Source organism: Penicillium daleae (assembly GCF_028827525.1).
Source record: "Penicillium daleae strain IBT 16125 chromosome Unknown utg000002l_segment0_segment0, whole genome shotgun sequence".
In the NCBI taxonomy this organism is placed as follows: Eukaryota; Fungi; Ascomycota; class Eurotiomycetes; order Eurotiales; family Aspergillaceae; genus Penicillium; species Penicillium daleae.
Window position 1 is genome coordinate 3581459 of NW_026623150.1, and position 23333 is coordinate 3604791.

General features: G+C 49.7%; 9 protein-coding genes across 9 annotated transcripts; 8 read left to right on the forward strand and 1 right to left on the reverse strand.

The window, feature by feature from the left end:
• Positions 1–3539: 3539 nt before the first annotated feature.
• Positions 3540–4009, forward strand: N7458_002295 (uncharacterized protein; the record flags this gene model as incomplete). Its single annotated transcript, XM_056905678.1, has 3 exons — positions 3540–3670; positions 3734–3811; positions 3979–4009. The coding sequence occupies 3 exons, from the start codon at positions 3540–3542 to the stop codon at positions 4007–4009; spliced, it is 240 nt and encodes a 79-aa protein (XP_056769785.1).
• Positions 4010–5667: 1658 nt separating this feature from the next.
• gem1 (ERMES complex Ca(2+)-binding regulatory GTPase GEM1) lies at positions 5668–7619 on the forward strand (the record flags this gene model as incomplete). The annotated part of the gene is made up of 2 exons (XM_056905679.1): positions 5668–5677; positions 5728–7619. The coding sequence occupies 2 exons, from the start codon at positions 5668–5670 to the stop codon at positions 7617–7619; spliced, it is 1902 nt and encodes a 633-aa protein (XP_056769786.1).
• An 858-nt stretch (positions 7620–8477) lies between these two features.
• On the forward strand, positions 8478–10504 carry N7458_002297 (WD40 repeat domain-containing protein; the record flags this gene model as incomplete). Its single annotated transcript, XM_056905680.1, has 6 exons — positions 8478–8619; positions 8725–9661; positions 9714–9999; positions 10054–10254; positions 10309–10384; positions 10443–10504. Coding segments are annotated over 6 exons (1704 nt in total), but the record flags the coding sequence as incomplete, so codon positions are not given.
• A 214-nt stretch (positions 10505–10718) lies between these two features.
• Positions 10719–11626, reverse strand: N7458_002298 (uncharacterized protein; the record flags this gene model as incomplete). Its single annotated transcript, XM_056905681.1, has 2 exons — positions 10719–10790; positions 10862–11626. 2 exons carry the CDS (start codon positions 11624–11626, stop codon positions 10719–10721), a joined length of 837 nt encoding a protein of 278 aa, XP_056769788.1.
• A 475-nt stretch (positions 11627–12101) lies between these two features.
• On the forward strand, positions 12102–13807 carry N7458_002299 (ATP-binding protein; the record flags this gene model as incomplete). Its single annotated transcript, XM_056905682.1, has 3 exons — positions 12102–12800; positions 12861–13235; positions 13304–13807. The coding sequence occupies 3 exons, from the start codon at positions 12102–12104 to the stop codon at positions 13805–13807; spliced, it is 1578 nt and encodes a 525-aa protein (XP_056769789.1).
• Positions 13808–15298: 1491 nt separating this feature from the next.
• N7458_002300 (GPI anchored serine-threonine rich family protein) lies at positions 15299–16662 on the forward strand (the record flags this gene model as incomplete). The annotated part of the gene is made up of 5 exons (XM_056905683.1): positions 15299–15350; positions 15405–15483; positions 15540–15686; positions 15745–16103; positions 16475–16662. 5 exons carry the CDS (start codon positions 15299–15301, stop codon positions 16660–16662), a joined length of 825 nt encoding a protein of 274 aa, XP_056769790.1.
• Positions 16663–17435: 773 nt separating this feature from the next.
• On the forward strand, positions 17436–19149 carry N7458_002301 (uncharacterized protein; the record flags this gene model as incomplete). Its single annotated transcript, XM_056905684.1, has 2 exons — positions 17436–17465; positions 17542–19149. The coding sequence occupies 2 exons, from the start codon at positions 17436–17438 to the stop codon at positions 19147–19149; spliced, it is 1638 nt and encodes a 545-aa protein (XP_056769791.1).
• Positions 19150–19941: 792 nt separating this feature from the next.
• Positions 19942–20653, forward strand: N7458_002302 (peptide-methionine (R)-S-oxide reductase; the record flags this gene model as incomplete). The annotated part of the gene is made up of 2 exons (XM_056905685.1): positions 19942–20203; positions 20265–20653. The coding sequence occupies 2 exons, from the start codon at positions 19942–19944 to the stop codon at positions 20651–20653; spliced, it is 651 nt and encodes a 216-aa protein (XP_056769792.1).
• Positions 20654–21056: 403 nt separating this feature from the next.
• On the forward strand, positions 21057–23028 carry N7458_002303 (uncharacterized protein; the record flags this gene model as incomplete). Its single annotated transcript, XM_056905686.1, has 5 exons — positions 21057–21439; positions 21490–21534; positions 21596–21717; positions 21804–22536; positions 22644–23028. The coding sequence occupies 5 exons, from the start codon at positions 21057–21059 to the stop codon at positions 23026–23028; spliced, it is 1668 nt and encodes a 555-aa protein (XP_056769793.1).
• Positions 23029–23333: the final 305 nt, after the last annotated feature.

Below are 23333 nucleotides of genomic sequence, written 5' to 3' on the forward strand. Positions count from 1 at the left end.
TTCTCGGGCAGAAATCCTTGAATTCTTGATTTATGACTATTCTTGAATGGCAGACTCATTCTACCAGCTGATGGCATGAAACGTCAGCGCCAAGGAAGGTGAAGGTCGGAAGGAACGATAATATATTGAGCGATCTGGCATCTCCGGGGGGGAGGGGGGATAAAGAGGAAGGTTGCCTTTGAAAAGAAGAACAGACTATGGGGTTCTCCGTAAACCGGGTGACCGGGTGGGAAATAACCCGGCCACCCTTTGGACAAGACTGGTAGCCAGTAGGTACCGCGGGCGACATCAAAGCTCATGTGTAGATGGTTGGGAACGTATAGATGTCGCAGATGTAGGATTATGATGCCGATGGTTAGGGTTTTGGACCCGAGAAAGCCGCTCTCGCGAAGTTAGTGGGTCTTTATGTAGTTCCAGTATTCGAGCAATTGATGTAATGCATTGCCGGGACTTCAGTTTGCACGTAGAGACGCGAGGTGGTGAAGATCCCGATAGGGAGTGAAAATAGCTGTTCATGGCTTCTTTCTAAGCAGTCGCCGAACTGAATGGCGTGGAGGACCGGGTTCAGACTAGAACGATAGCAGAGATGGTCAGGGAATCGGTCAAGTATGTTATGGGTTGATCGATGTTTCATTAAGAAAATGTGTACTGGCGAGGCTCTTACGTTCGTTTGTTATAAAGAGATGAATCAAGTTAACATGATTTACGTTCTCCGCAATGAGCAGACTGGTAAAGCGAGATATTAACTCAGATAATACCTCAGAAGATATGTAAATACCGATTTAACTCGAATCCAATGGGCGGTACCTGGCAGACACACTTCCGCAAGGATCGATCGAGCATGGCCAAGGACGCACCGAACTAGATATCGAAATTCAAAAGCGGGCACAATACCTTATGAGTCCATATTAGACATATAGTTAGTTTCATGTCTAAAGCTGAAGACCTGGACAATACGTTGGCCCATTCTACTTCACATGCTCGACAGCATCTAGAAGATCACCCTCTAGCGTGCTTTGCACACTGGGTGCAGCTGGCGCATAACCCAAGAGAGATCTCGCCCGATCTGCGCGCACACGTGTGTTACAGGCCCAGGTGTACACTCCCATCGGCCCCCAGCTCGAACCACCCCGCATCTCTCTGACAGTCTCGACAGGCAAACTCTTCGGCTCGCTAGAATATTCTCCTCAGTAGCTCCCCTCTTGGTGCTGAGCCCATAGCAGCGCATCCTGCATGCTAATGATATAATGATAACCATAGAGCTAGATGGTAGGTCTGGTGGTGGCCCAGATATATTCCGCTATCCTGGCCATCATCGTCACCGCCACTTGATAAATCAAGGATTATATCAGATAAATCAGGCTCATCGGCGTAGTTTTCGTACGAAGATCTAGGAAATCATCTAAAGACATAACTTCCTGAGCGTCTTTAGTAAGTCTCTCAGTTAAGGTCTGATATAAATGACCTAATTGAAGAGCTTCTAGCGACCATTCTCTCTGATCAGCACGACCAGCAACAGTACTCTCATTAAGCAGTTCTGTATAGCTTGACCAAGTACATTATTACGCCATGCCTGGGTGATCCAACGCAAGTATAAGTAAGGCTCATTCTCTCTCGAGGATCAATATTCCGATCAAGCATATTGTGAGAAGGCCCGTAAGTTATGATATATTAAAGGTAATTAATGGCGCAATAGGAAGATCGGCTCAATGGGTGTAGTTATATAATAATTATTATTGTTGTTACTGTAATTTGGTATGATGGGCATTACGGTTGTTGCAGCCCACGGTGTCCCTTTTGCTCCATTGTACCCCAGTCTTATTATTCGAGCATTCCCGCAAGAGTTCAACTATCCATTCCCCAGGGATGGCCAACTTCAACCACTGAAGAGCCAGGAGACGTAATCACAATTCCCTGGCAAAGAGTCGATGAACGACGGAGAGAAGTACCGCGCATTCCGTTTTGTTATACTCGGTCTTGCACAGCAGGAAAACAAGGTGTAACTGGTACTTGATGCCCGACAACCGTACACAGGGATCAACAGCACCATATTCGATAATCCTTGCTTGGAATATGATCATTTTCTGGCAGTTCTGAAAATACCAGGTTTTCATCCCTAGATCTTCCACTAATGTATAGTGGAAGAGGGCCTACGAAGAACTGGAAGACCATCCGTAACGGAAGGCTTCGCGAAACCCTAAGCAATATGACGCACTTAGAGGAGTTTCCTTTCTATACTGCAGAACTAGACGGTTGTTATAAGTAGAGAGAGCTACCTATTAATGCCGCCCCTGTGTTGTTAGAGAGTATATTCCCTATCGAGAAATGGCCTAGGCTTTGCTATTTTGCATTATCACGTTTCATCATCAACCAGGTTGACCTGATCAAATTTCTTTCGAAGCTGCCGTCCACAATTCAATTTGTGAAATTGAGTTTTCTGGCGTTTGTTTATAACGGGAATGCTTGGCATACTTTCCTTACAGAGTTGTGCACAAAGATCTGTAAAAATAGTCTTTGGCAGGGTCGTTGACCAACATTGTTATCGGCAGCGAACGAGGTTTTCTTTGTCTAGGATGTGCTACTTGGTACGGAAAGCAGGTTGATGATTTCCTATATGCGAATGGGGAAATCTATTCTATGACCCTCCTCGCAACATCGGGAAAATGCGTTTTGGAACAGTCAAGAATGTATTTGATCCTGATTTTTAGTCAGTTCTATCGTGCTATTCAAGCCATGGACCATGAAATTGACGGTATATGGTTGGCTTTTTGCCCCCGAAATCTTTCTCTTGCCCTTAATCAGATTGTACATTAACCAGATCAAAGCCTAGTGAGCACTAGAACGGAAGGAGACCGGTAAGAGTTGCCAGACATTATCCGGTTCATATGAACTGCTCTCAGGCAAGGGACGATCACCGGGGTGCTCGGGATCACAGCCTCCCCTAAATCTCCTCAGTCAGCCCTGGTTTAACTCTTGGCATCAACTAATTCGACTGCTGGAGAAACGCTGCCGCGTACTGCCGTCCGGCAAGGCTGATTGCATGCGCCGAGGCATCACCGGAAATCCCCCTGCCACACTGGGAACGCGACGTTAGATGGTGTGTTTCAGATGCTAGGAGATTGGCCGCGATCGCTTAGACCCCCAGGCAACAGTAATGACCTCAAGTACGCAGGGCTTGCAGATCTTCCATGCGGGATCACAGTTCAAGAGAGAGTCAGAGTGACTACCGTGCATTGCAACGAGTGTGCCGAGTCGAAAGGGAATTTGGAAGAAACTGACACTGGGATCGCCATTCTGCCGAAGAGCTTGGACATACTGCCTGAGTATGTCGATCCCCATTCAAGCTTCGTCCAGGCAGCTTTGAATCTCTCTTTCATGCCGGCTCATCGGAGTTTTCTGCCGAGGAAAAGACTCGCCAAGCAACAATACTCCGAAAGGCCCCCATCAGCATTGTGGACGTGTATCTTGTTTATCCAGCAGTCATTCCTGTGCCTCTGAGACAGGCTACCACTTTGACGGTAAGAGATAGAGCAGTGAGAATGCTTTCTTGGACGTCATCCTGGGAGTTGATGGTAGAACGACTTGTACTAGAGTGGAAAGTCACTCATGGGAAGTGGGACGAGAAGCGCGACGGCTTGTATGACAAGAGCAAAGAGAAACCTCCCGCATAGTTCGACTGTCTTCTATGCTAAGCAGGATCCGCGGCTCATGAGGATTCTAAAATTCCCGATAGCATAGATCGTTTTAAGTCTTATAACCTTATTACTACCCTAGCTCCGAATGAGAGCGACGGTCCGGATGATAAGTCGAAGTGGAATTAATTTAATGAATACCTTCACTCTAGTGTATAAGCGTTAGATAACCTATATAACTTAAGTTCTATGCTCTAACACAAACGGAATAACGTGGTAAGTTCGCTCTAGATTATATATTCCGAGAAAGATCTAATAGGATTTATTTACGAAAGTAGCTTGCTAGTAAGGAGGAAGAGAAACTGAATCAAGTCTAAACAAAAGCAAGGTATATATTCGGGGATAAGATAATTCGAGCTCTTAAGCAGTTATTGGGCATTCTAATGCTAAATATATAGAGTTCGTTTTTCTGCCAGCTAGTTATACCTTATATCATGGTCGCTCTATACCCGAATGAATCATTCGAAATCAATGACTGAAGTCTATCGAGGAACCGTGAATAAACCTTAGGTTATCGGAAAATTATGAATAAACTAGATACTAGAGGTATAGAAGGTATATACCTAACTCTCTAAATCAGCCTCTAGGGCTACGGGGTTAGTAAAGTAGTACTCTTTATCCGAATCTAATTAATCTAAATATATAGTAGGTAAAGGTTTCTTATACTTAGCTTCCTTTAGATCTTTTAATTAGACTTATTAAAGTACTAATCCTATCTAAGAAATCCTTATATATCCTATAAGAACCTACCGGGTGGCCAGGAAACTAGTATTAGTAGCTACTAGTAAATTTAACCTATACCGACGAGAACCTATCAGGTAGGACCAGATAATAGGTAGGTATCGATAAGGAATCTGCATAATATAAGCGCCTACATAACCCTACATATTCCTATATGATCCTATAGATATCCTACTAATTACTAGCTAAACCCACCCGAACACATATAATTATACTAAAACCCTTCCCATTCGGTCACCCGTTGAGCTGTAAACCCCAGACTATGCAGATACGAGAATGGTATAGCAGGCTGATGACTGGGTTTCCTTCGCTTCTAGTGAACGTTCCTTCCCATTTAGGAAATGGTCGCTGTAAGGACTACCCTGGTCCAGATTTCGAGCCTATCCAACTACTAATTGGTTTTATCTTCTCTTTCCTCTTAACGATATCGCCCCTCAACCTTGCAACATGGAAACCCGCGATTCCTCGTGTTCACTCTCTCTTCAGTCATAATCTCTCGCACAATCCTTTCGAGCTGGACATTCCATCTGGCATGCTCTAAATGATCTCTACCCGTTGAGCGTTCAAGTTCGGGTATGTCTTCCATGGTGCGACTTTGGAATAAAGCTGACAGCTTAAAAGATCTTCTCTTGGAGAGGGAGGTCAGACAGCTTCGCGAAGAGGTCAAAAAGCTCAAGCTCGACGAGAAAACATGCCCAGGCATAGGATCGATGTATCGCTCCCTACTTCGCGATATCTATGGCGGTTCCTTCCACAACGATGTTGCAGAACAGGGGCGGGGCTTCAATAATGGCTGATGATTTCTGTCTTGAAACGCCGCTCTCAGAGGGCGAATATAATGCTCCATGAGACCAATCGCGGGTACTGGCATGCGAATGAATTGTTGGTTTTTTGCTGCGCGGCGTACTGACCAAAAATATTCGTAAAACACCCTGGAGAGACATAACTCAAGTGAGCTGATTTTGTGGCATGGTGTAAAAAAGACTCTGTGGTAACCAAGTGTATTGTAGCAGTGGAGAGTGAAGAGACAAATGTTGAGATGGTGATCTTGCCAGTTATCCAAAATGAAGTCATCGGCACATCCAATGGCCGCAGATCCACGTCGGCTTGGCACCGGGAGTGCGTGACCCCCCGTAATCACATCGGGATCCCCAAACACTCCTCGAACCCCCGGAACTTGGTGCCACGGTCATGCTGAGTGTATAGTGGTAATTGAGGTCGCTTCGAATTGGACATGGCGACAGGTAAGAGATCTCGCTAGACTAAAATGTCACCCCCTGCTGACAACACGTAGTCCGAATCTGCGTCTGCGGTGACGAAGGCACTGGCAAGTCCAGCCTCATCACCTCGCTGGTGAAGGGTGTCTTCGTCACGAACAAGATCCAGCCCATCCTCCCCCAGATTACTATCCCCCCTACGATTGGAACCCCCGAAAATGTGACTACAACCACCGTCGTCGACACCTCGGCCGTGCCGCAGGAGCGAAACAATCTGGCGCGCGAGATCCGGAAATCCAATGTGATTCTCCTTGTCTATTCCGACCACTATAGCTACGAACGTGTCGCATTGTTCTGGCTACCATACTTCCGATCGCTTGGTGTAAACGTACCCGTCGTGCTGTGCGCAAACAAGTCAGACCTGGCGGCGGAGCACAGCGAGGCGCAGGTCATCGAGGAGGAAATGCTACCCTTGATGTCGGAGTTTAAGGAGATTGACTCATGCATTCGGACGAGTGCTCGTGAGCATAGAAATGTGAACGAGGCTTTCTTCGTCTGCCAAAAAGCCGTCACTCATCCGATCGCGCCCCTGTTCGATTCGAAGGAGGCCGCCCTGAAGCCCGCGGCTGTCTCCGCGCTACAGCGCATTTTCTACCTCAGCGACAAAGATCGAGACGGATACCTGTCGGATAAGGAGATTGGGGGTTTTCAGACACGGTGCTTTGGAAAACCACTCAGTGACGAGGACCTAGCCCACATCAAGGAGACCATCCAGAAAGGATATCCAGAGTCCGTGACCGAGTCGGGAATCGACTGCCAGGGATTTATTCATCTGAACAAGCTTTACGCGGAAAAGGGTCGCCATGAGACGGTCTGGATTATCCTGCGCGCATTCCAATATACCGACAATCTCTCATTACAAGAAAACTTCCTCCACCCTCGGTTCGAAGTTCCGCCTTTCGCTTCCGCTGAGCTCTCACCGGAAGGATATCGCTTCTTCGTGAATCTGTTCCTGCTGTCTGATAAGGACAACGATGGCGGGTTGAATAACGCAGAATTGGCATCCTTGTTTGCTCCTACTCCGGGTCTGCCTGCGTCATGGGCCGACGGTTCATTCCCATCTTCGACGGTCCGTAATGAAGCAGGGCATGTTACTCTCCAGGGTTGGTTGGCTCAATGGAGTATGACGACTTTCATGTCACCGAAAACGACGCTCGAGTACCTGGCGTACCTGGGCTTCGAGTCCTCCGACCGCAACAACACCTCTACTACCGCCGCGTTGAAGGTAACGAGACCTCGCAAGCGCCGGCGGCGCCCTGGGCGGGTGGGACGAAATGTGGTCCAATGTCATGTTCTTGGAGCGCCCGGCTCGGGCAAATCGGCATTGCTCGATGCTCTCCTCTCGCGAGGATTTAGCACAACATACCACCCCACCATTCAGCCTCGTACGGCCGTGAACACAGTCGAACTCCCCGGTGGCAAGCAGTGCTACTTGATCATGGATGAACTAGGCGAGTTGGAGCCTGCAATCCTGGAAAATCAGGCGAAACTCCTCGATCAGTGCGATGTTATCGCTTACACCTACGACTCCTCTGATCCGGACTCCTTTGCATATATCCCGGCTTTGCGGGCCAAATATCCTCACTTGGAAGAGTTACCCAGCGTCTTCATCGCGCTCAAAGCTGATTTGGACCGCACTACTCAGCGGGCCGAGCATCAGCCGCACGAGTACACTGCCATGCTGAACATTCCCACCCCGCCCCTCCACGTCAGTGTCACTTGGACTTCTATCCAGGAAGTGTTTGTGCATATTGCCGAAGCCGCAATGGAGCCCAGCACTGCATTCCCACGCAGCGAAGAAGACGTTGAAGGGAAATGGATGGCGTGGGGTATCGCCTTTGGGGCTGTGGTCTGTGCGGGGGCCGCAGCGGTCATGATTTGGCGACGAGTCAGTGGTAGCGGGTCATAAATGGTCTTTACCTGGATAGTTTTGTCTTTAATAATACCCCATTGATTATTGCTTTCTTTCTTTCCTCTGTAATTGTATCATCTGTGAGTTAGGGTAGTTGCTGACGGCTAAATGCACCTGGCAGTCTGCCAAGATCGGCTCGCCCGAAGAGTTCGCCCGGACCCCCGCCAGGCACGAGACTTGCGTTTCTCCGCTCGACTTACCCCGGACCTTCGCCTCGCTGATCTCAACGCCTCCTCTCCTTCTGCCGACCTCCATATTCCATCCGCACCCCTTGAATCGACGCCCATTTTGTACATACGGTACCCCGTACCATCATTGCATACCACAAACTCCTATCGGTCCTTCACGAACCGCTGCCGAGCCCCCCACCCCCCGGCGCACCGATCGCACTGGCTGTCCCTCGGAAGCAGTATTGTCAACGTACATCACATCCAATCGAAGACTCTATTCGAAGCCTAATCGGGCTCTTTTCTTGGTCAATTTTGGTACCATCTGCGACAAAAGGGCATAGATCAGGCATCATCCCCTGTCTGCAGTCCACAGAGCGGCCGGTTCTGTGTCACCCCCGATTCGTGTTGGTTTGAATCGCAAGTATAAGCCTATCAGACCGTAACCATGTTGTAAGACATCCTCGTTCTTGAATCTCTCTTTTCTCTTGTCTCTTCAGTAGAGAGCCTTCTTGGAGCCACCCCCAAATACGTCATATGAGTGCTCCACTCCACACTCCCATCATACCACTTCGGATGCCGGAGCACGCAATCGTTGGCGGCGCTTGAAGCTGAACCTTCGCGCTACTGGGATCACCTTCAACGCGAAGACTTATTGCCTCAACTCACAACTAACTCGATCACCAGTGTCCTACCACCTCCCCCTCCACGCTATACCATCCCTGTCGCTTATGCGGCGGGGGCTGCGAACGGCATGGCGGTTCCGGTAATCGAGACGAATAACACAATCTCTCATCCGGAAGGTGGATGTCCACTGCAAGTAGGAGAAGGTACTTTCTCTCACACTGATGACTGGGCTTCGCAGCCTAAACCATCACCCTTTACAGCGGATTTGGAGCCACATTGCTAACCTTAAATCTTATCTGTCACGATAGGAACTTACACTCTCAAGGATGACCTTCTGCTGGCTACACCACCTCCCCATCCATCTGAAGCACCAATCATTAACCCGAACCCGCTTGCGACGGTTCCCTCACCTCCAACTACTGGTGTCAAGGTTACTTTGGTCAGCCTCGATCCGCGCAAGAAGCCGCCGACTTTCCTGAAGTCGGGCGTCACGGCCCCGCCATTTGGAGATGGAAATGCCGCTCTCGCCGCGCCAGCCGTGCCAGCAAAGGACGCAGGCAAGCGACGAAAGCCCAAGAACAACATTATCAAGAGCAGCTCTTCATTTGTCTCGCGGGTGATCACGCACGAGACTTCAACAAAGCGCCTCAACGACCGCGACCCGAATGGCGTCTTTGCCTTTGCCAACATCAACCGGGCTTTCCAGTGGCTGGACCTTAGCTCTGCGCAGAAGGAGGAGCACCTAACCAAGGTGCTTTTCACGAAGGCACATATGCTTTGCCATGATATCAACGAGATGACCAAGACATCCTCTCATTTGGACATTGTGATGGGCTCCTCGGCTGGAGACATTATTTGGTACGAGCCCATGTCCCAGAAGTACGCCCGTATCAACAAGAACGGGGTCATCAACAACACCCCTGTCACGAACATCAAGTGGCTGCCTGGTTCCGAGAACCTATTCCTGGCATCGCACGCCAATGGCGTCTTGGTAGTCTATGATAAGGAAAAGGAGGATGCGCTGTTTACTCCCGAACCCGCCAGTCACCTCGAGAGAGACCCTGCCAAATTGCCTCTGGAGATTCTGAAGTCGGTCAATTCGAAGAACCAGAAGACCAACCCGGTTTCTTTGTGGAAGCTCGCGAATCAGCGAATCTCGCATTTCTCGTTCTCGCCGGATCAGAGACATTTGGCTGTTGTTTTGGACGACGGTTCCCTTCGTCTTATGGACTACCTGAAAGAAGAGTAGGGCTCACATATCTGCTTTTATCTGAGTATCTTGCTAATCCTGAATTAGGGTCTTGGACATCTTCCGCAGTTACTACGGCGGTTTGATTTGCGTCTGCTGGTCCCCTGATGGCAAGTACATAGTAACCGGAGGACAAGATGATCTGGTCACTATCTGGTCCTTCCCCGAACGTAGAATCGTTGCCAGATGCCAGGGTCACAACTCCTGGGTTTCCGCAGTTGCCTTTGACCCATGGCGCTGTGACCAAAAGACCTACCGGTTCGGCAGTGTCGGCGATGACTGCCGTCTCTTGCTGTGGGATTTCAGCGTCGGCATGTTGCACCGACCCCGTGCTGTGAGTTCCATCCCTTCATGCATATGAAAATTCCGTTCCTAATTCTTCCAACAGCATCATCAAGCATCCACTCGTCATCGCAGCAGTCTTGTTGTGCCGAGTACGCAGACATCGAACCGTCATCGGGCTGATAGTGGTGCGAATCGGATGCGATCCGACTCGGATCGAACTGAGAAGTTTGATGGGGATCTGGACCCGATGACCAGTCACCCAGTTGAGCCCCGTGCTCGGACTGCCCTTCTCCCTCCCATCATGGTTGGCCATTACCCAGACTCTGAACCCTTGTTCTCAAGCTAATCTTGCATATAGTCTAAAATCGTTGGAGAAGATCCTACCTGCTGGCTCGGGTTCCAGAAAGATTGCATTATGACATCCTCTCTTGAAGGTATGTGTGGATTTTAAATAAGAGAATTTAGAATGCGCTATTGACATGTCAATTACAGGCCACATCCGAACCTGGGACCGACCAAACGACAGTGTTGTCAAGCAGGATCACCGCCTCTGATGAGAAGCAGATGGTACATAGCAGGCTTGGCACTCACTCGCCCTTCAGTAACCCTTTCTGGGTGGGCGGGACGCCCTTCAATTTAATTTTCCAGATACCCATTTAATCAAGCAAATTCAGTTCTTCGTGTATTTACTTCTGCGTTGTAGATTCATATCCAATTGATATTCTTCCAAACCACCCTTTCGCTCGGGGTTACTTCTGTAGTACTATATCACAGCTTCGAAGCCCCCAGACCTTCAACATCAAATTCAGTCGTACACAACAAGAACGTATCACGAAGTGCCTGCCACAAATTAGCAACGCCTTCCTCACCAACTCCAATCGGGAAAAGTCTGCCTCTTAAGTATAACTCACCGTCAACCGATACTTCTCATTAATCTCCTGATAATCATCCCCCGCCAACATATCACAAAAATGCCGAATAGACGGATAATGCACAATAGAAATTTCATTCCACCACTCCTCCTGCGGTCTCTCCCTCCGACCTCTCGAATCCTCCAACTGCCCCTGCCCGGGACTCACCACGTTACCCACCAACTTGGCATCGCCACCGCGCTTCCCCGCAACAGGGATAAAGGCCTGGCCATACTGGTAATAGCTCTTTTTACCGCCTGGGTGGTGGAAATGCAATAGGTTCAGCATTGTGACAGGGCCCGTGTGTGTCTTTGTGAGCTCGGTCATGAAATTTAGGAGCTCGGGGGAGACTTCTAGATTCTGCGAGGAGTCTTTGCTTCCTTCGCGGAGGACTTTGTCTAGGGATCCCGTTAGAGGGATGGATGGTGCGTTTTGGTTGAGTTGAGCGTTGCGGGATGGGTAGGTTGAGAGGAGTTTCGAGGGTATGCCGGTTGTTAGTTTATACTCGGCTGTGATTTCGTGGCGGAATGTTGATGGGATTGGGTCCTCGTTGCTTGCGGCATTGGTGGGCGTGAGGAGGACAAGGAGATCCCATGGCTGTGTTGCGAGGGGGTTGTTGTCTAGTTTTGTTGGGTGAATCACGATATGGCGTGGACGGGATGCAACGATGACTGATATATTGGGGGATTGCTTGAGTTTGTGGAGGAAGGAGTGGGGGTCGGTGGACTTTGTAAGGGAGAGGAGGTGTAGAGTTGCCACGGGCATGATGAATGATGTGCTTGTATGGTGAGTATGTGAGTTGGGAGGTTTGGAATTTGAGAAAGAAACCTGGGGATTGAAATGGCTATAAGCTTGGCCGAGTCGGGGTTCATTGCGGAGACGGTGGGGATGGGCCGAGGTTCATTATTTCTGGCGCTGATTGGCTGATGGGAACAACAACAGGATATAGTAGTGCATGGAAGTTTGTGTTTAGAATGGCTTTGTAGAAAGACAGCGGTATATTGTTCTTGGAGCACTGCATTTTTGACAAACAGCTACCTTTTCCACACTCGCGACCGTCACCCTCTTCTCTTCTGCCACAAGTCTCTCCGCTGTCGTGTCTCCTCCGTCACTCCTCCACGCCAGCCATCTTCCAGCTTTTCACGCTCACCTTCCCTCTTCTCCATCTTCATCTACACACGAACCATCAACTTTCAACATCATCTGTGCCATCTGAGATGTCATTTCTCTGACCATCATCATGGCCCCACTTCTTGCATTCAACGCGGAGGTTGCCGAGCATCTCAAACTTCTCAGCGCCAACGAGGCCAACAACACGGACTCATCCACTTGTGATAAACCACAGCTACCAGAAGAAGTGGTGACAGCCCCACTCTTCTCCTTGGCTGTACGCACTGTGCTCTCCGTGAAATACAAGAGAGACCACACCCGGAATGCAAATGACCAGGTGTTCCCTCAATATGGTCTGCTTGGGCACCGTGTGGACAACTTTGCTGGCGGTTTAACCCAGAACTCTCTGGTGTATACCAACACTGCAGCCCCGTCGTCAACATTCATCTGTGGAAGTCAGGGCAGTGGAAAGAGCCATACCCTTTCTTGCTTGTTGGAGAACTCTCTCATATCATCTTCACCTGCAGGAAGATTGCCCGCACCTCTCGCGGGGGTCATCTTCCATTATGACAAGTTTACTGGTTTCTCCAACACACAACTCTGTGAGGCTGTCTACCTTTGCTCCTCCCAGGTACCTGTCCGTGTCCTTGTTTCTCCCACAAATTTCATGTCAATGAAGAATGCCTACACCAACCTTGCGGGCTTGGGTAACGTTGCTCATAAGCTGAAGGTTGAACCCATGTACCTGCCAACAAAGGGACTCAATATCAGCATGATGAAGACCCTGATGGGTATTGACAACGCCTCTAACCAGCCCCTCTATATGGAGGTGAGTCCTTCCTCAATCATTACCCAGAACAAGATCTCAGCTAACCCAAGCATTTGACAGGTGGTAATGAAGATTCTTCGAGACATGGCGATTGCCGACCAAGGACGCGAGAGTTTCGACTACGCTCTTTTCCGGAAAAGACTTGATGCTGAGGAGTTCATGAGGGGCCAGCAAGTTCCCCTACAGATGCGCCTCGATGTGCTGGAATCCTTCTTCGAGCCAGGTATGATGTTCAACGGCAAGGGAAAGGTCAAGAAGCAGTTTTGCGTCGATGATATCTGGAAGTTTGCCCCAGGCTCCCTCACTATCATTGACTTGAGCTGCCCCTTCGTTGGACCGGATGATGCATGCGCCCTGTTCAACATCTGCATCTCGCTAGTCCTGAAGGACCGCCATGAATCAGGCAGAATCCTGGCCTTTGACGAGGCACACAAAGTAAGCATGTTAACGCTCCCGGAAAATAAAATCAGAACTCGAAGCTAATTTGTACTGTCTGCCATTAGTTTTTGACGGCAACCTCATCCGAGGCAATGGAGTTGACAGAAACCCTGCTCTCCATTGTACGACAACAGCGACATTTGGGCACGCGCGTCCTCATTGCCACCCAGGAACCCACCATTTCACCTACACTCCTTGATCTCTGCAATTTGACTATCATCCACCGCTTTACCTCCCCGGCCTGGTTCAAAGCGATCAAAGCACACATCGCAGGGGCCGCCGATAATGGGGAGGTGAAGGAAGCTCTGGAGCGGGATCTGTTTAGAAAAATCGTTCAACTAAACACGGGCGAGGCATTACTTTTCTGCCCAACCTCGCTCCTGACTGTCATGAGACGAGAGGATGTGAATGGTTGGGGGTGGTATCCCAGTGACTCCGACCGAATGACGGATGATGAGGACGTCACGGGGGGAAATCATTGCGCTGTTCAACTTGGGGCTGGTCATGTCCATGTTCGGGTGCGGAAGCGTATCACTGCAGATGGTGGCCGAAGCATTATCGCGCAGTGACAGGGTGGTGAGGAGGACTCTAAGCTGTACGATAGGGACGTTGTGTATTTGTAGATTGGTGGCAAGGGATGTGCATGTATGAGTATCTCAGTGAGAAGTCAGAGACAATCTATTGTATTAGATCAGAGGTGCTTTCTTCCACTTATGATTCAATCAAGTGCTCTGTATTCAAGAAAAATGAGTAGCCTGAGGGCTAAGCTGGTCCGACCATGATGGGGACTCGAGGAGCACAAACGCGCGTCGAGTCCGATAGTGCCTTTTGCGCCAGCGACAATCAAATAGATGCGTAAGAGTGTAACCTATATCGTTAACAAAAGACTTTTAAAGATCTCCGGCCTGAAGTATTTCAATCCTTCAAAGTTGGTGCAGTTCCCAATCATGATACTTCCGACGTCGCACAAATGATCCCCCCAGGATAGCTGCACGATAGAGGTTAATCCTTTGTTAGTTATTCTCGCTCGTGAATCTTTGCATCATTTAGAACAAGTGCTCATCAAGGAAATCTTTTCATTGCTGTGATAGTAAACTAGATGTCTTTATAGCGACATCATTCTCGTCTTGCGTAAGAATGAGCGACGGATTATAAATATTCATGAGCTGCGGGATTAGCCCTGTCCAACATAAATCCATGGCTATCAGCTGAGACCACGAACAGGGAACCACTTTTCGTGCTTGGACCTCTCAGATTCACTGGTTAATAATCCGATACATAGTCGATCTGTATGCTGCATCCTGAAAAACTCTGTCGCGCAGAATTAGATCGGTCGAGCTTTCCAGACTTTGCAGCCCATGTCGTAATGTTTCCACGAATTAGGTATGCAGAAGACCAATAGATAACGCTATTCCAGAGAAATCAGCTCCGAGTGTAAACTTCCTCCACTTCAATTGGGCGGATTGTTACTTGCCCTGGATGGGCCACAGCGGTAATATCAGTCCTAGAGCATGTGGACTGACTACCTCAATACTTCCAGAAGCATGAACCTCCGGCTGCGAAAGGATTGTCTTTCTTGCTACCTGGACATGTACCAAGAAGGTAGTATGACGCGCGGCTAGTTCGAATCGCATAAGCTGTGCAGCACGAATTCATCGCCCAGCCTATTCTAGTTCAGGCTGAGATCATGTTCTCGCAAGTCTCCAGCATTCACAACCTCGGCTTCTGCAAGTAAATGACATGATAAGTGGGATCTCGATGCTGAGTCCGTGGACTTCTGTACTCCATTGAAGCTGGAAGCACAAGGCATGACGTGCTGTGCTCGGCCTTGAGCTGTCTTTCCCAAGAAAAGTGGTGCCCCTGATCTCCGAGGAGAGATTCCAGATTGAGCCAGAGCCTGTATAAAGGCTAGGAACGTTGCCCCTCGATAGTGCCTCCACTCGTTTTCTCTTTTCCCACCTGAGTGACCCCTCTATCTTTCTTTGTCTACTCGACGTCCTTGAGGATCAAAGGCACCATATACACTCACTCCGGTTATTGTTGGTGTCTGATTAATCACCATGCGGGTTGCTTTTCTGTCTTCCTTGGTGGCTTTCACTGCCACTACTACAGGTACTGCGCAGAGTATTCCCTGCAAATATAACATTATTTATTGATTCATATCAGCTATTCTCGTCACATACCCACCGAAGGGAGCAAAGATTGATTGGAGCAAGCCTGTCACAATCAAGTGGGATTCGGTGGAGTTAGTTTACTCGGTGTTCGCAACTCCCCGATGTTGGATGTTAATAGCCGATTTAGAACCGATCCTGCCACCTTTGATCTATATCTTGTCAATCAGGCTGTCAACCCTAGCGTCTCTACTCTTGTCGCTTCCGATATTGACACTTCAACGGGCTCTTATACTATCAAAGCCAACAATAAGGATTTGACTAGCTCTGACACTGGGTATCACGAACATCTCTTCCGTATCCGAGCTTATAACTCTAACTGACATACTCTACAGTGGTGGCTACCAGATCGACCTCAAGTCGAGTAACGGGGATGGCATTCTCGCTCAGTCCCAGCAATTCAAAGTGACTGATGCCAAGCCTGAATCTGCATCAGCGTCTAGCTCTGGTAAGGAAACCAGTACTGCTAGTGAATCTCTGTCTACCTCTGCTTTGTCGATTTCTTCCATGCTTTCCACTTCCATGGAGATGTCGACTACTGCTAGTACTCCTTCGACGGCTGCTTCTTCCACTTCTCCGACTAGTACTCATACCTCCTCCTCCAGTGCGTCTACCTACACCACTTCTTCATCTATTACTTCTCCCACTTCTACTTCTACCTCTACCTCATCTTCTATGACGACTTCTTCTACCAGTGCGTCTACCTCTACTTCTTCTTCCTTACCTAGTTCTACCCTTTCCACTCCATCAAGGTCCACTTCAATATCATCATCCACTACTTCCATCATTACTTCGAGCACTACACATTCCACTCATACTAAGACTCATTCATCTACTTCTTCAGCCCCCACCTCAACATCAACTTCTAGTTCTAGTTCTACATCGTCTTCTTCCACCTCTACCTCCACATCCCATTCCACCACGAGTACTCATACAAAGACTCATTCCTCCACTTCCTCCACACGCACCAGTACTCCTGGTCAGTATATGGTGCCATGTCTTGGCTTTCATTCGTGCTTCACTCGTCCACTTTTAGGCAAACACATAACTAACCTCCATATGCAGAGACGACATCGACGAGCACTTCCACTTCCACTTCTATGAGGACGACCATGTCTACTACTCAGCACACCAAGACAATGGAAACTACCTCTACCGCTTCGGCCTTCACCACTTCCAATTCCGCTGGTTTGCTCACGCCTCCCAACAAAGCCGGCAGTCTGCTTTTGGGCCTGGTTGCTCTTGCTCTCTAAATTTTCAATGGGCTGGTTAATGACCATTTTATGGTCTATCTAGAGAAGCCACAGACTTGATGATCAGTGGCATTGAGGTGTCTAGGATAACCAGCCTGTTTTTGATGGGCGTGCAAGAAATAGTCATGATTCGGGGCTTTCTATTACTATTGATACTAATGTTACTTGGTGGATAAGTGTGGACTTATGTATGTCCTTAATATGAAATACAAGAATACTTACCGTGAATGTCATTGATACCCACTTCGGCGTAACTGACTGTTCGGATATATGTTCCCGCTCAACCCTACAATGCCATACCCGAATGATTCAATGAGAGACTCCTAGCAAGCTGTTTAGCATATAAATCACAGAATAGAAGGATACTCAACATTCTGCAACTATACAGCGCCTTCTCGACCAGCCTAAAACCCACATTGACCATCACAGCACCAAAGAGCTGGTAAATTCATAAGTTCATCAAGGCGGTGAGCTGTTACCAGAGCATTCCAAGGGCGGTAAAGGAAGGGAATCTCCGTTCTCGCGGCAGAAAAAGAGCTGTGGGCGGCCCCAGTTATGTCATCTTTCAATCCCATTGCCAAGCTGTCTTTGTGCGTCGCCGTCTGTGTTCCACTGCCCTTCTCGAACAGTTCTAGTCTTCGCTGCCCTATTGAAATTTCTAGAAAGACTGGGTCCACACTTCTTTGCATTCTTGTCACAGTGGCCGGGCCCATATCGGGGCAAGGAGCGCTCCGTACCCCGCGTCATCCCTCAAAACGCGTGCATATCTCGCCATGGGGTCCTGCAGCGATGATCTGAGAAATGTAAGTACCTGTGTGACGACTGAAGGTACTTTTGATACTTTTGATCCCTAGCCGCTGACACATCTGGAACTTGCAGGAACTGGAGAAGGAGTACTGTCCTCCAGTTGACTCTGCCTTATTTGCCGCAATCACGACGGACTTTGACCTGACAAACCCCGATGAGGTCAAGTCACTGCGTGAGACGCTAGACTCTATCAAGGAACTAGCAATCCAACAAGAAGACCTCCCATTTGACCCATCAGGCACAGCCAATGATCATCTGGATGTTGCTGACACGGGTGCAAGCTCATCCGCAACTGGTCAAGGCACACTGCTAACCCATAGTGATAGTACCAGCCAGGAATCGCATTTCTTCCTGGATGGGAGCGACACCAGGAGTTCAAAATCTCAAACTACCTGCCACTCAACATACACAATTGCAGCCGATGGGTCTGTTCAGCTTATTGGTGGCAGTGATCAAGACAAGGTGAACTTGCTGCTGGACATGTTCCCCGACATTTCCCCTTTCAATGTTGAGCAGAGCTTGAAGAAGAGCAACGGAGACATTGACAAGTCGATGGACATCCTGCTCAACTTGTCTTTCTTCGACCAAGCCAAGACTGATGAAGATCAAGTCGTCATCCCTAAGGGATTGGACGGGTTCGTGGCGGAGATTCCCGACATTGGTCGCCAAAAAGGGCGGAAGAAAAAGCGCAACAAGAACAACAAGGTCTCGTTTGTACCGACGTTGCCCACCGATGATCCACCCGCCACAAACAAGTGGGAGACAGGCCAAGCTGACGTTGAGTTCATTTGCTCTCGTACACCTGATCTCCCACGGCACAAAGTTGCATCCGCATATACGGCGAACAACAGATCTCTGTCTGCGACAATCAAGGCATTGGCTCTCGCTCATGCAGTGGACGATATCAGTGAAGCGGAACTTGCACCCGTCCTACAGTCTCAATTGGACGAACTTGTGGGTGATTACCCCAACGTTTCCCAAGCCACTCTCGTTGGGCTGCTCCGAATTACACGCAACATGATCTCCGCCGCAAATGAGCTGGCAGCTGAGATGATCCACCAACCATCAGACATCTCCGTGAATGACTTGATCAAGATCACCGCGCCGAAACTTAACCTGGACGACGAGGCGGACGACGTCCACACACCAAGCCGCCAGAACAAAGAGAATTTCCGCAGCGCGCTTGACTACGAAAGCGAGCAAGCAGCTGCCAATGCCTACTTTGCTGCCAAATCCACTGCAAACATGCAAGCAGCACAGGCCGCCCGGAAAGCCAAGTCGGACCCATTGTATGGGGGTGCCTCACATTATTATCGTGAGGTTGCGCAGCAAAACCGGGAGCTTGCAATGCGGCATCTCTCTGCGGCCTCTGAGCGGCTTGTGGATAGCCAGTCCAGTAACGGGGATGTGGATCTGCACGGTTGCCAAGTTCCCCAGGCGATTCGTATTGCGCGGGAGCGGGTCGAGGCCTGGTGGGACGGCCTGGGAGATACCAAGCACGTCCGTGGCGGAGGCAAACATGTCCACGGCGGCTTCAAGATCATCACTGGTGTGGGTCTTCACAGCCGAGATGGGAAATCTCGCTTGGGTCCTGCTGTGAGCAAGGCTCTAATCAGTGATGGCTGGCGCGTGGAGGTTGGCCGAGGCTTCGTGACCGTTGTTGGTGTTGCTCGCCGTTAGCAAGGATGGCAGAATGGCCAGGGCCAGGAGGTGTCTCTGAGCCAAGGTTCCTTTGTGGGGTGGAAGTTGAGATCGTGAACTTTCTCTTCTCATACTTTGCATCTTTATTTCCCTGGCATCTTTGAATTGCTTTGATCTCATCGGCTGGGAGCTGTTGACATTGGGTGTGAAAGAGATAGTTTCATGTCATTGCATGCTATGGTGAATGGCTTGGGGGTTGTGGTGTTTTCCTGCTTATGTGGCTGCATTTACGCGTGATACCCAGCATACATTGGCGGAGTTTTCATGATTGTTTAGGCATTTAGTACTTGATGTGATCAACGTGTTATTTCAAATTTCAATTCGGCGGTGTATTCAAGATAGAGACAAGATTAGTACTAGTGTTCGTAGTATGATTCCGAGGACTATCAAGTTCGCCAAGCCTCCACAATATCCTTTATGCTATGTATTGTCACCCACCAAGCTGGTTAGGTGACCCAACAAGCTTATATCATGGCCCCTACCTCTTGGGGACAAGCTCCGCTAACCAACTAGTCAACTAACTAACTTAGTTTGTTAGTTAGTTAATTTAACTTAATGAATCATCTTTACTTCTCCCTGACCAAGTCACATATAGTAACTAACTAGTTAACTAACTACCTACAGGAGTTAATTATAGCAGCTCCGGTAAGCTTACCCAGCAATTTCCCCCGCACGATGACGTAAGACGGACTGGAGCCCGATGGTTTTCTTAACTTCAGCCCCTCCAGTCCATGGAAGCTATTTAAGATCTACTCTCTGCTAATCACCTTCATGCGATCGCAGGCAATCCGCGCAGTCACTCATCTTAGGCATCGTGTCCTAGCTCAACCTACACTTCCCTCCCGCTTCTATTCAACCTCGTCTCGAACTAGTCCTCGTCCAACACTTGGGGCCAAGGCGCTCAGAGCTGCACCGACAATCCCATTCTTTGGTGCTCTGTTCAGCTCGAAAAGTAACAGCGAAGAATCGTCTGGAACCATGTCATACCCCGACCAGCGAAGTGAGGATCAATGGAGAGCTGTTTTGAGCCCTGGTTTGTCGTCCCCAGATCTAAGTATTACATCTCCACATCGCACTCACATAAACGAATACAGAGCAGTTCCGTGTATTACGTGAAAAGGGCACCGAGCGCCCCGGCACGGGAGAATATGATTCTCACTACCCATCCAAGGGTGTATATACCTGTGCTGGCTGCAACGCGCCTCTCTACACGGCTGACCACAAGTTCAAATCCGGTTGTGGCTGGCCAGCCTACTTCGATTCCATCCCTGGAGCTGTGAAGCGACATGTGGACAACACACTTGGAATGAAGCGAACTGAGATCGTCTGCAGCAACTGTGGTGGTCATCTTGGCCATGTCTTTGAGGGCGAGGGCTTCCCGACCCCCATTGATGAGAGACACTGCGTGAACAGCGTTAGTCTGCGGTTTACGGAGGACGCGGAGGCTGCAGAGAAGAAGCCAGAGGAAAAAGCCAAGGCGTGATTGGATGTAGATAGTTCAACAAATCGATTTGAAATGTTCTAGAAACGAGGCTGGGGACGCTCCTTTAGCGCTAGCGAAGGACCTCTTGTGGTTGTACTCCGTAGATCTGCCAGGAACGCCCAACCACGTCGCAGGATGTAATAATAAATCTCACGCGTCCGCATAATCTAGAGCCGCATGTCCCTGACCCTTCCATATCCCTTCTAGAAAGATAAGACCAGCCAATTTCCCATTTGGCTCGCTGCCAATTTACATCGAACTGCACAGCTGGCACTCACCGCCTGCCGTAAGCCTCCAGCAGCCTTAGGCCGTATTGCCGACCGCCACCTGCGCATGCGAGCGAAGACATCCACTGTTTCTCCTTTTCCACTTCCTCACGTTCTTACATTGGTCGCTTCGGAATATGTCTCGACGCGCTACGCCGGGCCAGGCGGCCCAGAATCAACAGATGATCAAAAGTCTGCTGAAACTTGAGTCCAACAAGATATGTGCTGATTGTAAACGCAACAAGCGTGAGTGTCCATTTCTCCCCCTCCGAGATGTTGGCCCACTCACGCGGAACCGTGTCGCCTTGTCGCTTCCTCTCAAATCTGGGTTGCTGACTTTCTTTCGCTCAGATCCACGATGGGCGTCTTGGAATCTGGGTATATTTATCTGCATTCGTTGCTCGGGCATTCACCGTGGCATGGGTACACACATCAGTCGGGTCAAGTCCGTGGATCTTGATGCCTGGACCGATGAACAACTCCAAAGCGTGGTGAGATGGGGCAATGGGCGAGCAAATAAGTCGGTCACTCGCAATTGACTACGTAGGCTTCATGCTAAATGTTGAATAGGTATTGGGAGGCCAAGTTGGCACCTGGACACGTTCCATCGGAAGCGTAAGTCGATTGTGGCAGTGATACCATTGAAGGCCAGTCTGCTAACATCCTACGTGTATAGTAAGATCGAGAACTTCATTCGAACAAAGTACGAGACCAAGCGCTGGGTGATGGACGGAGGAATGCCAGACCCCTCGACCCTGGATGATGGAGATGATGACGTGGTGAGTGATGGAACACAGGGTACACGAGTCGAATAGCCACCGCTGACCGACCAGCCTCTTGCGGTCGTCCAGGAGAAGGCCAAGATTGAACGTTCTGCATCGCAGCGAGTTGCCACACCCAGTCAGCCCCCGCACAACGTAAACAAGCCCCGATCGACCTGTTCGGTGACGATATGATCTCTGCCCCGCCTCGCCCGAGTACAACCGAGCCCACACCTCGTGCGCCTCCCAGGCAAGCGCCGCCTGCACAGCAAAAGACTCATAAGCCGGCTGATTCCTTGCTTGGTCTGGACTTTTTTGGCAGCACCCAGCCCTCGGCCGGCGGCCGCCCCTCGAGTACAGCATCAACACCTGCCGCTCCCACAGGCATGTCTCGACCGGACCTGAAACAATCAATCTTATCCTTGTACTCAAAGCCCCAACCGGCTCCTGTTCAGCATGCGCGGATCAATTCCTTTGGTGACTTGGCCTCTCCACCACCTTCCTCCACGGCGTCGAACATGGGCGGTCTTACAGACGCCTTCAGCGGACTCAGCTTCCCCTCTACAACTTCTCCTCCCCCTGCCAAGCCAGCTGAGAAGCCATCTCCATTTGCCAACCTCGCCAATTTTTCGAACACCAAGTCGACCCCCGCGGCGCCCAGAGTTACCTCTCCTTCAGGCTCAGCTAGTGGTGATCTATTCGATAGCTTGACCTCTCCTACTCTGTCAGCACACAACCCCCAGTCGCGCAATGCTTCTATCTCCAGTGGTGGACAGGACTTTGGCTTCGGCGGCTTTGCCTCCCCATCCACCAAGCCTGCAAAGCCCAACCCTCCTTCGTCTCTCTCGAACGACTTGTTCGGCCTGTCCTCACCCCCTCTCGCTCCCGCCGCACCTGCGGCGCCCCCAAGCCCACTATTTCCTCTCCCCAGCAGGAGATGAGCTCTGCGTTCAACCTCTCCAGTCCTTCCATCCATCCCCCAGCGCCTGCTAAGCCTACAGTGCCGGTTGCAACCGCGGCTGCTGGCGGCGTCATGTCTGCCAGCATCGACCCCTGGGGTGGTAATGCATGGGGAACCCCAGACCCCGTACCTGCGCCCGCCCCCGCGCCGGCTGTGTCGTCTACTTCCAACATGATGAATCTTCCTGATACCTTGACCGCCAACGATATTGGCAGTGGCTGGGGCGCACCATCCAAGCCCACGCCCACCGTCGCAGCCGATGAGGACTTTGGTGGCTGGACGAGTGCCGCCCCTGTTTCCTCTGGTACTACTTCAACCACGACCTCCAAGCCGGCTGGCGGGTTTGGCGGTGGAGCTGATGACCTCTTCTCCAATGTGTGGGAATAAAGAACCCCTTTCTTCTTCATAGTGAATTCAGACATGAGTTATTAATTTTTGTGGCTATGTGTTATGTCTAGCACCATGGTAGTACTTTGCATTGGATATTGCACATGTCTGGTGTGTCTTCACCTTGAGGCCTGGCTTTCTATGGTACCCTATGAATTCCCCAACTTTAGTTTAGCATGCATGTTACTACTATCATTCTTGTTCTTAGATGCGAAAATGGGCTGGAACTTTTGCAATAAGATCATTGTGTTGATACTTGCTGATCTGCGTTGATAATGAAATACACGTCCGTTTTCAAGTCGTTT